The 13,917-nt window shown below is 36.6% G+C and overlaps 1 protein-coding gene across 1 annotated transcript in view; it reads right to left on the bottom strand.

Moving 5' to 3' along the window:
• The window catches only part of CHRNB3 (cholinergic receptor nicotinic beta 3 subunit), a 38,371-nt gene extending 24,678 nt beyond the window's left edge, over positions 1-13,693 (bottom strand). The window contains exon 1 of the mRNA XM_031950784.1: positions 13,102-13,693. Coding sequence (XP_031806644.1) covers positions 13,102-13,156 — 55 coding nt within the window. The 5' untranslated portion in view covers positions 13,157-13,693. The remainder of the gene's footprint in view (positions 1-13,101) is intronic.
• Positions 13,694-13,917: the final 224 nt, after the last annotated feature.

The raw sequence follows: 13,917 nt of genomic DNA, 5'->3' as shown, positions 1-13,917 counted from the left end.
AATAGAGCAAAATATAAAATCAACTAAAGAGAAAGAAAAAAAGAAAGAAAAGAAAAGAAAGAAAGAAAGAAAGAAAAAAGAAAGAAAATCTTGTTTGTTGTAAATCAATGCAAATAAATCTAAGTTCCTAGAACAAAGCTGTTCACTAATTGCTTTGAGAATTTTGTCTCCTTTCCCTAATGTGAGTAGTTTCCTAATTAACAGCACTATTGTCTGTCAAGTGAGTTCTCATGGAAGTTTCTGGTCTTCCCTAAATGCTGGAAGAGCATCCTAAAGGAAACTGGACCAAGAAGCTAAATAGTTCCAGTAGAACTCCCTTTGCATAAGCCTCATGGATATATATATTCTCAGAACCAAAGCCAGTAGGGAGATTTCATAGAAATAATAGATAACTCCCTAGAATCATCTCTAAATAATTTATTCAGAAGATGAAATAGAGCAATTTCTAAATAATTTATTCACCAATCAGTCATTGATGGAGTCTCTTTTGGCCAGAAGAAACCACTTGCCTCTTCCTAAAAAGATTTTACCTTTTTTGTTCAGATAAGTGCCAGGTCAGTATCAATTAAATGAAAGGACCACAATCTACTATATTCTATTATTTCTTTCCTCTCTTAATAGCTGTTTTAATTTTTTTCTCTATTTTTTTAAAAAGAGTTACAATACTTTGCTTCTGTCTAAGCCAGTAAAAACCCATCCGTTTATTTTTCTTTGATCTTTTGTGCTCTTTGAATTAGCAGGTTTGGGTCATCTGGGCTTCCACTAAAGCTTAATTCCTTTCTCATCCTTTCTGTGGCTTTTTGAGTTTTTTTTTTTCTTGAACCCTTGCATTTATCTCTGCCTTCTGCTTTGATTCTTTGAAAGAAGCTTTAGAACAGAAATTTTTAACGTGGGCCCATGAATTTATAACTTTTTCAATTTATTTGTGTTTTATTATTATTATTATTATTACCATTATTATTATTATATATTATTCTTAATTCCCCTTCCTGAAGAACTTTTGTGGAAGACCTGAAACCAATGGAAATATACATATATATTATCATACATTATCACATGTGTTTTATTTTATGCATTTAAAAACAAAATTCAGAGAAGGGGTCCATAGGCTTCATCAGATTGCCAAAGGGGTCCATGACATACACACAAAATGCTTAGAACTTCTTTGTAGGGTACCACTTTCCCAGATTCTGATGGTCTGTTGGATGGTGTTCATTATTCTTTTTTTTAATATAAAGAGATCCAGTGGGATTTTTCCCCCCACATACATTTATTCCATATACAAAACAAGCTCCTCAATTTGATATGTATCTCTCTTGAAATTCATATGTGTGTTTAATGTCAATCAACTTTTTTTTTTTTTTTTTTTTAGAATCTATGTACTTCTCTGGGTACCTTTTGAAAGAATAGCCTCCAAAAGGACAACCAGTCTTTCTTCTGGTTGAGCATATTGGACTTTTTATCTACAATTCCTTCCGTGATGATGCATAGGCCATTTCTCCTTGTCACTCAGAGCAGAATAGACTTTCCCTAAGACTTAGAACTGTCCCAGAAATAGCCTGGGTAGACTGCAAGACCATCCCTGGTACAGTTTGGCAGCACCAAATTCCTACTCATAGGGCTCTAGGAAGCCCATCTCAGTGCCAAGAAACAGGAAGAAGCAGTCTTGATTTAGCTTTGGCAGGCAAGCAGAGGGAGGGAGATCTACAGGGCTAGCACCTCCAGACACCTAGAGCTTCCAGCACAGCAAGGACTCACCTCTTTTCATTTTATATGCTCCAAAGTCTTCAGCAGCATCCTATCAAATAAAATTCCCATTTCTTTTTCTAGCATTCAAGGCCTTTCTTACCCTTTGAGTTTCATCTCATACTACTGCTCTCCCATTTACTCCATGTTCCAGACAAACTGCCCAATTCTGTCCCTGAATACTTAATTCACAGTGATGCAACAGTTTTAAAATATCTGTGGCTATAGAATAAAAAAAATAATCCCTGGCCTCAAGGGGTTTGCATTCTACTTAAGGACTGGAGTGTTGGAATATAAAATGTATATACATGCAGATAACTACAAGATGATTCAAGGAAAAGGTGAAAATTAACAATTGGAGGATCAAGAAAGCTTGTAAGAAGGAAGTCCCTAAGCTATGCCTTGAAGGAAGCTAATTAGGGACTCAAAAAGTAGAAGTGAAAATGGAAACAATCTATGTAAAGGAGTAGAGATGGGAGATGGAGAGTTATATATGGGCAACAATGGGGGCAGGACAATTTGACTGAAATGGAAAGTATGTGAAGGAAGAAAGTAGGAAATATATGGAAAGGTAAGTGGAAGCCAGATTGTGAAGGTGTTTAAATGCCAATGTGAAGTTCATTCTAGTGACATTAGGGAACCACTGAAGGTATTTGAATAAAGGAATGACAAGTTCAGGCTTGATCCTTAAAAAGATTTTGATAGGCTGAAGGAGAAAAAACAGGCTAGAAGAAGGGAGGTTGCTTAGGAAGCTATTGTGATAGTCTAAATGAGTAAAATCTTAGCTGCAAGAAAGACCATGAGAATAGAGAAAGAGGTAAATGTAAGGGATGGTGATGATTTATCATATTAAATATTTTATTATTATTAGAATGTGATTATTATTCATAATAATAACTTGATTTATATTGCAGTTTAATGAAATGTTATAAAGGTATAATTTATAAGACTTAACCACTGATTCCATAAGGTAGAATCAAGAATCAAGGATCATTTCAAAGCAGCTGGTGCTGCTTTCAACAGAAGAAAGGTGGGTTTATGGGAGAAAAATGTCATTTTGGGCACGTTAATCTGAGATGCCTAGGAGGCAGCCAGGTAGAGTTATCCAAAAAGTGATACAGAACTAGAATTTCAGAGATTAAGGCTGAATATATAGGTGGGCCTGGTGTTAGGAAGACCCAAGTTCAAATCTAACCTCAGAAACTTTACCAACTGTGTGATCTTGGGCAAGACACAATCTCAGGCTGCCTCAGTTTCCTCATTTGTAAAATGGGAATAATAATAGTACCTACCTCCCAGAGTTGTAGTGCAGATCCAATGAGATTACAATTAGAAAGCACTTAGCACAGTACCTAATATATAGTAAGTGCTATATAAATGTTAACTATTAGTCTTTTTAAATTATATTTATTTTTGCTTAGAAATGATCATTAAGCCTGTGGGAATTGATGAGGTCATCAAGAGAGATTGCAGAGAAAAAGAGAAGCAGGTTTAGGAGGAGTTTGAGGGACACCCCGTCCACCCTTAATGAGAAGAAGAAGTAGAATGATCTGACAATGTATTCTGAGAAGGAGCAGTCAGACAAGTAGAACAGAAATTAGGCTAGAAGAGTGCCATGGAGGCTCAGAAGTATATGAAGAATAAAGATAGTTTTCAACAGTATCAAACAGTGAAATCCAGAAGAATGAGGACTGAGAAAAAGACCATTAAATTTGGCAGTGGAGATGTCTGTGACTTTTGAAGAAAAGAGTTTCATTGAGTGGTGGGACCAGAAGCCAGACTGGAAGAGCTGAGAAATGAGTGGGAGGAAAGGAAATTGGAAGCTATGGTGTAAGTGGTTTTTTCCTAGAAGTTTGGCTACAGAAAGGAAAAAAGATATAGAACAGCACGAAGCGGGATGGTAACTTATGCTAAGGTTTTTTTCTTTCTTTCCTTTTTTTTTTTTTTTGTCATTTAATAGTATTTTGTTTTTTCCAAGTGCATGTAAATATAGTTTTCAACATTCATTTTTACAAGATTTTGAGTTTCAAATTTTTCTTCCTTCTTTCATTTCCTTCCCCCCTTCCCAAGATCACAAACAATCCGATATAGGTTAGACATGTACAATCATGTTGAACATATTTCTCTTTTAGCCATGTTGTGAAAGAAAAATCAGAATAAAAGGGAAAAACCATAAGAAAAAAAACCCAAAAAATATTTTTAGAAAGTGAAAATAGTATGCTTCAATCTGCATTGAGACACCATAATTCTTTCTCTGGATGTAGATAGCATTTTCCATCATGAATCTTTTGGAATTGTCTTGGTTCACTGTATTGTAGAGAAGAGCTAAGTCTATCATGGTTGAACATCCATATAATGCTGCTGTTACTGTGTACAATGTTTTCCTAGTTCTGCTCACTTTACTTAGCATCAATTTATATAAGACTTCAGATTTTTCTGAAATCTACCTGTTCATCATTTCTTATAGCACAATAGTATTCCATTACATTCACATATTACAACTTAACTATTCCTTGATTAAATGCCATCACAAAGAGAGCTGTTATAAATATTTTTGTACATGAAGGTTCTTATCCCATTTTTAGGATCTCTTTGGGATATAGATCTAATAGTGGTATTACTGGATTAAAGGGTATGCACAATTTTATAGCCCTTTGGGCATAGTTCCAAATTGCTCTCCAGAATGGTTGGATTGTTGTGCTACAGTTCCCTTTTATTATCCTGATTCAGTTGCCCTAAATTGTTCTGCCTCAGTTTCCTTGAATTATTCCGCCTCAATCCCCCTGGTTGCAACCCCTCCCCCCTTTCCTGACCATTAGGACTGAGATAATTAGGGCTGGGGAAATCTGACAATCCAAAAGAGTCATAAAACTCCAGATGTCCTATCTCAAATGCCCTAATTGGTATCCTCTATTTCTAAGTCCCTGACTTTCTGGCTCTAGCTGGACGTCTCCTAATTCCTCCCAATTTGTAAGAATTTATGGTCCTACCCCCCAGCCTGTCAGAACCAGATTGATGGTTCCTTCTTGGAGATTCCCTGTCACCAGAGTTTGGACTCTACCATGCCCTGCTTTTTTCTACCTGAAAGCCACATGTATATATATTTCATGGGAACCTCACATTGGCTGCTGGATTCTTTGAGACAAAAGTCTGATTCAGCCCTGAAACCAAAAATGAATTCTTTTGGTCCCAGAAAATCTCTCCCTCTCAGCAATCCAAATAAAATATTAAAAACTCTCTCATCTCTATCTTGTCTCAGTTTCTCCAGCAGTAGAGGATCAGTTCACAACTCTACCAACAATGTATTAGCATCCCACTTTTCCCCCATCCTCGAAGAATACCAATGACATTAGAAAGGTGATGTCTTGACTTGAGCTTATAGAGGATCTTTCTGTTTGAGGTGATGGTGATCCCTAGGGCATAGTCTATTGTCTCTTGAGTTGAATAGAAGATATAGATTTAGGAAGGTTTAGTGATTTACCCAAATTCATATAGTAGTAAGCATCAAAAGTGGAATTTGAATTTAGCTCTTCTGACTTGAGTGCTACTACCCTAGTATACCACATAAAGGTTACCGGACTATCAGTTCCACGTGGACAACAGGAGAGCAGGAACTAAATATGAACAAAACTTCATGTAACAATAGACCAGTTCTGGACTCAGTGGGCTACTTTCTCCTACTAAGGAATCCCTATCTCAAGTTCTAGCTCATGCAAACTGTGTTCAATCCTCTTTTGCTTCACTGTCTCTCTCTTTCCCTCTTACTTTGAACCCTCCCCCCCAAATCACTTAAAACTTATGTTTGCTTCCTATCTATGGTTTTCCCAAAAGGGAACACCATTTAAAACACAAAAAATTAAAAAATACACACTAACAAAAACTTGAAGCATCATATAATAACCCTCAAATCTCATTATACTCTTTCAAAATATCACTATTTAAAATATCAAACTATGAAATATATTATGAGACTGCTATACAATCATTTCATCCTCAACTCAGTTCTGTACAATTTGAATATCTACCTCAAGGTCTATGTCTTCTGGCAGGCCAGGGCTTAGCTTGGCCTCATACTCCTTACAATAGGAGTTTTCCCCTAGAAGAGTCAAAAAAATTCCCCGTACTAGTCAGGATTTAGGAGCTGAAGAACTCAGGACTCACTTATGGGGCTGCCTTCATAGAAATCCATCTCAAGAACAATGTTTGCTCACCTGTGCTTGGAGAAAGAAATATAAAACAGAAGGGGCAACCAGGGGTCCAAAGTCCCTCAGACTCAAGCTTAACTAGATAGCACATGTGATTATTGCCATATCTGAGTATCTACCAGCTATCAGGAATGAAAAAGGAGAACAAAATCCTCTCTCCACTATGAAGAGTGGAGGGAATTTTCAGAGTTCTCATTTACTCAGAAAAGAGGAAGAAGAAATCAAGAGCAGAATTGATCTTTCCCTTTGAGGAAAATAGTGACTCAGTGACCAATCCTTTTTGACTTACTCTCAAGCCCTAAATTCATTCTACTATGTGAATATCTTAAATAAGAAGGTTAGGTATTCCAAGGTCAGATACTAATAATAGTTAATATTCACATAGTGCTTGCTATGTGCAGGTGCAGTGCTAAATGCTTTATAATGATTATTTCATTTCATCCTCATAACAACTCTCAGAGCTAGATGCTATCATTATTCTCATTTTAAAGATGAAGAAACTGAGGCAAACTGAGATGAAATGGTTTCCCAGAGTAACACAACTAGTAAATTTCTGAGGCCAGATTTGAAGTCAGGTTTTCCTGACTTCAACTTTGGCACTCTATTCACTGTGCCACCTAGCTGCCTTTAATTGACAATTGCCTCTTCCCTCATGGAAATCAACTGTAAGTTTGCTGGTGAGAGTATCTTTTTTACCACTAGGGAAAATGCCCTGCATATATATACATCTACCTTTTTCAATTAAAAAAAAAAAAGATTTAGTCAAGTCAACAAAATTGAGTATTTTTTCCTGGGGCAGTTGGGGTTAAGTGACTTGCCCAGGATCACACAGCTAGTAAGTATTAAAAATTGGGTCTATTATACAGAATTATTTACAATACAAAGCAGTGATTATTCAATATCTCTATTCACTCAGGTTGGGTGGTGCACTGTGTATATGTAAGGAGACATAACTCTTGAATGGCTGAGAGAATGCTGAACCACAATGCTATGTATACCTGAATGAAGGAAACATCTTTTTTTTCATGAGTCTCTCAAATCATACAATTTTCAATTAAGACAGTGATCTTTTCAGATTGAGGGAAGTGGTTGTGAGAGAGAAATGCTAACTTTCAAATAGCTAGCAGAAATATATACATATAAGAGCATCAGCCCCACCAAATGTCCTCTGATTTCTAGTGCTTAAACCCCTGAAACTGATACAAAAATATATTCCCCAAGGATAAAATCTAAGTTTGTTCCTTTTCCTGGTTTGAGCTGAGATTTTGTCTTGCTTCCAAAGAACCCCTTTACTCTAATGAGTTCTTGAGTTATTTGAATCTGCATAACCTTAATTTTTCTATATACTGCTTTGTTTGATAAACATTTTTATCAGCTATTTGTGAGTCCTTTGTGTAACACCATAGGAGGATTAGTGGTAATAGCAAGCTAGATAATACTTTTGTCCTTGGGGATGATCAGGGAAAGTAGAGTTTATCCTGTGCCCTAAAGAATTGTACCCCAAGACTATTAATATTCGAGGTATGGTGGATAGATATAATTCTAATCCAACATACCTTTTTGAAGACAGATGAGTAAAGAAGCAAATGCATAGCTCCAGCCTTCCTCCTATTTCCCACAAAATGTCAATCACAGCATTTCTTGGAGAAAGGTGAGTGGGATCCCAGATTAGATATCTATCCTTCCCACAGATGAGCTAATCTGTGGGGTTTTTTGAGACAGTAATCACACATATCCATAATGCATTTAGTAAGTGTGACTGTGACTGTGAACATAGTCAATATATGCCAATTCTCACATATTGAATCTCAACTCAAAAATGATCTGCCACTGCTGTTGTCAGTAGATAACAAGCTGTGTCATGCTGATTGCTATATTTGAATATGTAGTACGTAAACTTGAAATCAACCAGTCAGTCTTTGGAAGTTAAAAATATCATAATTTGTATTATATTTCTCAATGTTCTTCATTTTGATAAGAATGCCACAATAAGGTTTTTTTAATTCTATGACTTTTTGAAAAAATTCAAATAATTTAAGTATGATTATAGTGATCATTTACAATTTTTAATGATTTAAATTATAAATTTTTATTTTTCTAAAAGTTTTTTTGAGGGGATAATACTTTTTTTGTTAAAAAAGATGGTTTTCTTTGATCTCACAGTATCTCTACTGAGTCTCTATCCCAAAGAGATCATAAAAAAGGAAAAGAACTCATATTTGCAAAAATGTTTGTTGCAGCCCTTTTTGCAGTGGCAAAGAAGTGGAAACTAAGTGGATACCCAACAGTTGGGGAATAACTTACTGAATATGAATGTGATGGAATATTATTGTTCTATAACAGAATGATTTCAAAAAAGGTCTGGTAAGACTTACATGAATTAATGCTAAGTGAAATCAAGAGAACATTGTATACAGTAATAACAAGATCATATAATAATCAATTGCGATGGACATGACTCTTTTCAACAATGAGGTGATTCAGGCCAGTTCCAATAGACTTGTGATGGAGAGAGCCATCTGTATCCAGAAATAGCACCATGTGAATTGAATGTGGATTGCAACATAGTATTTTCACTTTTTTGTTGTTTGCTTGTTTGCTTTTTTCTTCTTTCTCATTTTTCCTATTTTGATTTTATTTTTCTTGTGTAGCATGATAAATGTGGAAATATGTTTAGAAGAATTGCACATGTTTAACCTATATTTGGAGTGCTTGTTGTCTAGGGGAGGGGAGTGGGGGTAAGGGAGAGAGAAAAATTTGGAACACAAGGTTTTACATGGGTGAATATGAAAACTATCTTTGCGTGTATTTTGATAATAAAAAGCTATTATCAAAAAAAAGAAGATATTGCTATTTACTTTGCATACCACTGTATTAATTGAGAGATGTATGATTTGAGAAACTCATGAAAAAAGACATCAGCTGCTAGCTAACCTTCTGGAAATGAACCTTTTTCAACTTAGGTAGAGTAATCCTAGATGATAGACATACAATCTGTATCTGGGGATGTATTTGGAATCCTTTCTAGTTTGGTAAAATCTGCCAGAGCTTTTGTTCTGCTGGTATAGCCTTTGAGAACCAGTGCCTGCTCTAAACAATGAAAAAGCACTTGAGATTCCCAGTACCTGGTACATAGTAGATGCTTAATGAAATGCTTGATTGATTGAAAGAAACTTTAGAAGAAGTTGTCAAGTACTTTTCTGTTATGGGATAGAACTCTGAACTTGAAACAAAGGATTCTTACAAGGTACTAAGTCAGTGGAATTGATAGAGACAATAGTTATCTAATTTAGCATGGTTCAGTATGATTGATTTAATCCTACAAGGAGATGTTATGAGCCAGAATTTAAAACAAAGTACTAAGTGGAATTGAGGAGACAGTGATTAAATCTAGTTTAGCATTGATTTAATCCTACAACAAATAATGGTTTCCTAGTGATATAATGATTAGTTTGTACTCAGTGTGGAGCATATAAGCAAGAAGCTCTCAGAGCCAGAATCAGAACTAAGGAAGAAAAAGAAGTGGTGGCAGGCTGTCCTGTGGAGAACACTGAAACCAAGATCCGGAAGGCCTCCAGAAAACTAGCCAAGCCCCAATTGAAGGAGATAAGGAGATTGAAGGAGACAATAAAAGATTTGTCCCTGGCTGTGATTACTTGTTTGTTTACTGTGATTACTTGTGATTACTGAGCTGAAAGGAAGGCTGCCCCCAGAAGCCTCCCAAGAAGCCTGCTCTCAGAGAACATTACATTTTAGAGAAGAATATTACACTTTTCCTTCATTTTTGGTTCAGAGAATATGATCACCATGAACCATGGGAATCCCTTTGCCTAGTTTTTTCCTTATAATCTCCCTGTTCTGCTCCCCCATGCCAAAATCATAACTAGATATTCTTTTTATCTGAGGCAAAATTTGTTGAATGTAGTGGGGATCCAAGGAGAGCAGAAGTGACAATTCAGGTAAGTGTCTTGAGGAGAGGACTAACAGTTCCTTAGAAAACTTGGATGTCGTCCCTATGGGGATTAGAAGGAAGACAAGGCACCATGGCAATGGTCTCCTATGGATGGCAGCCAAGGAATAGTTATGGTACTTAGGGACGTTGGACAGTGAGGGACGTAAGAGTATAATTGCAGATACAGTAGTCACCACTAAAGAAAACAGTTCTAAGTCTGCTTTACTCCAAATAGTCCAACATAGCTTTAGAAAACAAAAATGTTTAGCTATGAATTAAAACAATGAACCATCTCTTTATGAGCTTGTCTCCATTCCCTATATACTCCACTTTTCCTTCTCTTTCCTTGTCTCTTATCTGAACTGCATTTTTACCTATTAGTGGATTCCTTTAGGACCCAGCCTGGAAAACTCACAACCTTCCCTAGGAAACAGAACTCTCTTCTCCCTCTAGGGATGTCACAAGCTTAAAAAAACCCTCTGCCTGGAGCACCTGCTTCCTCCAGCAGGACCCACCAGGGCTCAGAAGGCTTGGCTGAACTGCCAAGCTTTTCTCTCCATAGAATCAGAATCATGGAATTATTTAGTACATAGCCTCAAGAGGCAGGATGCTGAAAGGCAGAGTGGGTCCTGAGAGGTATGCCAGAGCTACTTTTATGGTTGCTATCCAGCAGGAGTTCAGCAAGCTTAGTTTCTGGAAACTTTCTCCTGAAAGCCAGTTGCTTTTGACTGAAGTGATAGCTATGGCTGGTTTTTCTTTTAGTTTTGATTTTGGTAACCCTAGCTACTTTAAGCAATGTGGTATGGTAGAAGATAGAAAGCAGGCCTTAGGGTGATTCTAAATCTGCCTCAGAAACTAACTACCATTGACATGGGGTAAATCACTATATCTTATTGTGTTTCAATTTCTTTATCCAATAAAGTAAAAGACCTATTCTTGAACTCCAAAGTCTCTTCTGGTTGTAAATCTATGCTTTTTCTACTGGACTACCACTTCCACCTTTTCTTGATCTTCTTTCATTTTGGACTCCACCCTAGGATCCCTTCACTTCTTATAGGTGAGTTTTCACCTTATTTTGCTGGGATCTAGTCTTCTGCTATTATTCACCCTTTCTCCCACCTCTTTATGTTCTGTCCTCCCTTATTAGAATAATAATTTGAACAGCTTGACTGATTTACATGTTCATATTTGTGTCCCCAGAGCTTACTACTGTAACTGATATACAGTAAATGCTTAATAAATGGGAGAGGATTGGTTGAGCTAGATCATTTCTAAGTTAGTACACAGGAGTGTGTGTATTTGTGTGTGCGTCTGTGTAGTGTTTAGCTGGGTGCTAGGCTGGAAGGGCATTGGCCCATCATGAGCTCTATCCTATTATCGCTTAGCATGGAAGCTTTGATCTGTTTCATTTTTCTGGCTTGGATCAATTCTTCCCTTCTTAGTCAAAGAGACCTTCCATTCCTGGGAGCTCACTATTTTGGCAACAGACTTAAGTGAGATCACCCCATTGGATTTAGCCCTACTGAGATTCTGAACTGAGCTTAATTGATTTACCAGAGCAAGTCTCCCCAACAGCTGGATCTCCAAGCTTGTATTACCATGCTTATAATTCTATGCAGTTGTGAAATTTTTATTACTACATGTACACAATGATGGCAGACACTACCTCAGATAACATCTTTGAAGGTCTTGGTTCTCCCATCTAGAGGAGATCATTACTTCCCCAGATCTCTCCTGCCTTTCTGGTCTTACCACTGGATTTTTCTCATCCTAATTCATATAATAGATAATGTTTATATGTCTCAACCCTCTTATTAAATTGTAAGCACCTGAGGGCAAGAACTGTGCCATTTTTCATCTTTGTACTCCCTAACATCCCCCCCCACCCCCTAACATCCATGTTTTGTTGATTTGAATGAATACAAGGACTAACTCCAGAAGGCAGTCCCTTCCCCCATCATAATGGATTACATTTATATAGAGCCTTAGGGTTTATAAAATTCATGCCGGAAAGGAATAATTAAGATATTTCCCTAGCCTGCTGAGGTCAGTAACAATGGACAACCCAACTCTTAGATCAAGTGCCTATGAACCATTTCTAATGTTCTTATGTAATACCTATTATAGAAGGCATCAAAATCCAAAGGTTTGTATTTTCTGTTATTGCTAGCCACAATATGATTTTCTCCCTAAAGAAAAAAAAAAAGCTAAGAATCTAGTTGTTTTATAAAATAGATAAACACCTAGGAATTTAAGTGAAAATTTATCAGAAATGCAAATCGCAAATTTACCTTAAATTCCACTTTTGATTTTGAAGGGCTATAATACAGCAACTGAATACAGAAATTGGCCAAATTTGATGATGTTTGAAATAACAGAAAAAGTGATTTAGTTTTAAAAGTCACGACACTGGAATATTAATAATGGCCTCTTCTCTTTTTCTCTTCTCCTTTTTCTTCTTGCTCCTTATAATCCTAACTCTTTGTCTCAGTGTTCTTGTGATTTCAATAAATACATATGCACATATATGTAATAAATTACAATAATAGGAGAGGGGATTTAAATTCAGATCTTTCTTATTCGAGGTCCATCATTTCATCTTCATTTGTAGATACATGAATAACTGTGTTCATGTGTAACATGATATCCAACACGCTTCAGATGTTTACATAGGTCTAAAAATAGATACAAGAAATCTACTTCTATGTCCTCACATAAATGGAAACAGTTATAGCCAGTAGATAGGTTACCGTATCAAACATAACATTCCAGCTTTTGAATGTCATCAGCTCTCTTAGCAACTTTTGAAAAACTTTTTTTTTTTTTGAAAATGCATTAATGATTTTTAACATTATTTAAAAGATTTTTTAAAATTCCTTTTTGGCAACTTTTTTTTTTTTTTTTGGCAGTACAACCTCTCCCATTAAATTACCAACCCTGATTTAAAAGAAATATCATGAACCCAAGTTTCCCCAGGGCACCACAGAAGTTCTCAGAATTCTGGAGTGACTGATGATATCTTAGGAACATTTAGGTTCCATGATACTGGCAATAGGATTCACACTTAACAGCTGCCACTCAAACTTCCTGGTAAACACATTCTAAGTCCCAAACAGCATACATGCCAAAATGCTGCCTGCTTCCTTCTTAAACCATTCTACCATCCCACCCTCCTTTAAATGATCATGTTACCCTTACCTGAGGGGTTCATAGCCAGGATGAGGAGTACCGTAAAAAAATCTGGTAACACCATGATATCTTCCAGTTTTTGGAAGGTAATCTTTTTCCTTTTCCCAAATCATAAATCCCCTTCCTAGAAAGGATTTTGAATAGAGAGTACAATCATTCCTAGTTAAAAGAGGAACACTTGTACCTGAACAGATGGGTAAGAGGAATTCAAACTGTATCTCCCATCAGTCTGATGCATCTTAAAGCACATTTCATTGATTTCCAGGCAGCTGTCACGTCCTCTAAGTATCCCTGGGTCCTAACTCCTGACTTATTTATTTATTCCCTCACAAGGCTCTGCTGGGCAGGAGAGACTTTGTGAAGTTGGGAAAACAGCTGTATCATGAGAGCTGGAAGGGGCATCACAAACCCCTCTCAGACTGTGGGATTTCTTCTTTTGGTTACAGATGTCTGAAGAGAGAAACAGTCTGTTCATCCTTTAGGAGTCCTGGAAGAAGTGTCTAGGTTGTAGTGTTCTTATATTAGCTTTTCTATTTGAGCTGGATTTTAAAAATAACTAAGTGTATGAGAATATGTTTAATACTGCCTCACAGTTCTGTGGTTCTCAAGGATTTTTATCCTATAGCCCCGCCCTGAGGTTCCTTGTGATTCTACCATGATCCCTTGCATTCCTTTTTTCCCAAAAGAAAAGTGGGTGATATTTCCACGCTTTTGAGAAGGGGAGAGTGATAATGAAGTCTTTCTACTTCATATATTTCCAGTTCTCACCTACTGCATGCCAGAACTGCAAGTTCTCAAGGAATGAATGTTGAATGAATAAATGGG

This window comes from Sarcophilus harrisii, chromosome 2 (assembly GCF_902635505.1).
Source record: "Sarcophilus harrisii chromosome 2, mSarHar1.11, whole genome shotgun sequence".
In the NCBI taxonomy this organism is placed as follows: domain Eukaryota; kingdom Metazoa; phylum Chordata; class Mammalia; order Dasyuromorphia; family Dasyuridae; genus Sarcophilus; species Sarcophilus harrisii.
This window is presented reverse-complemented; position numbering and strand designations above follow the sequence as displayed.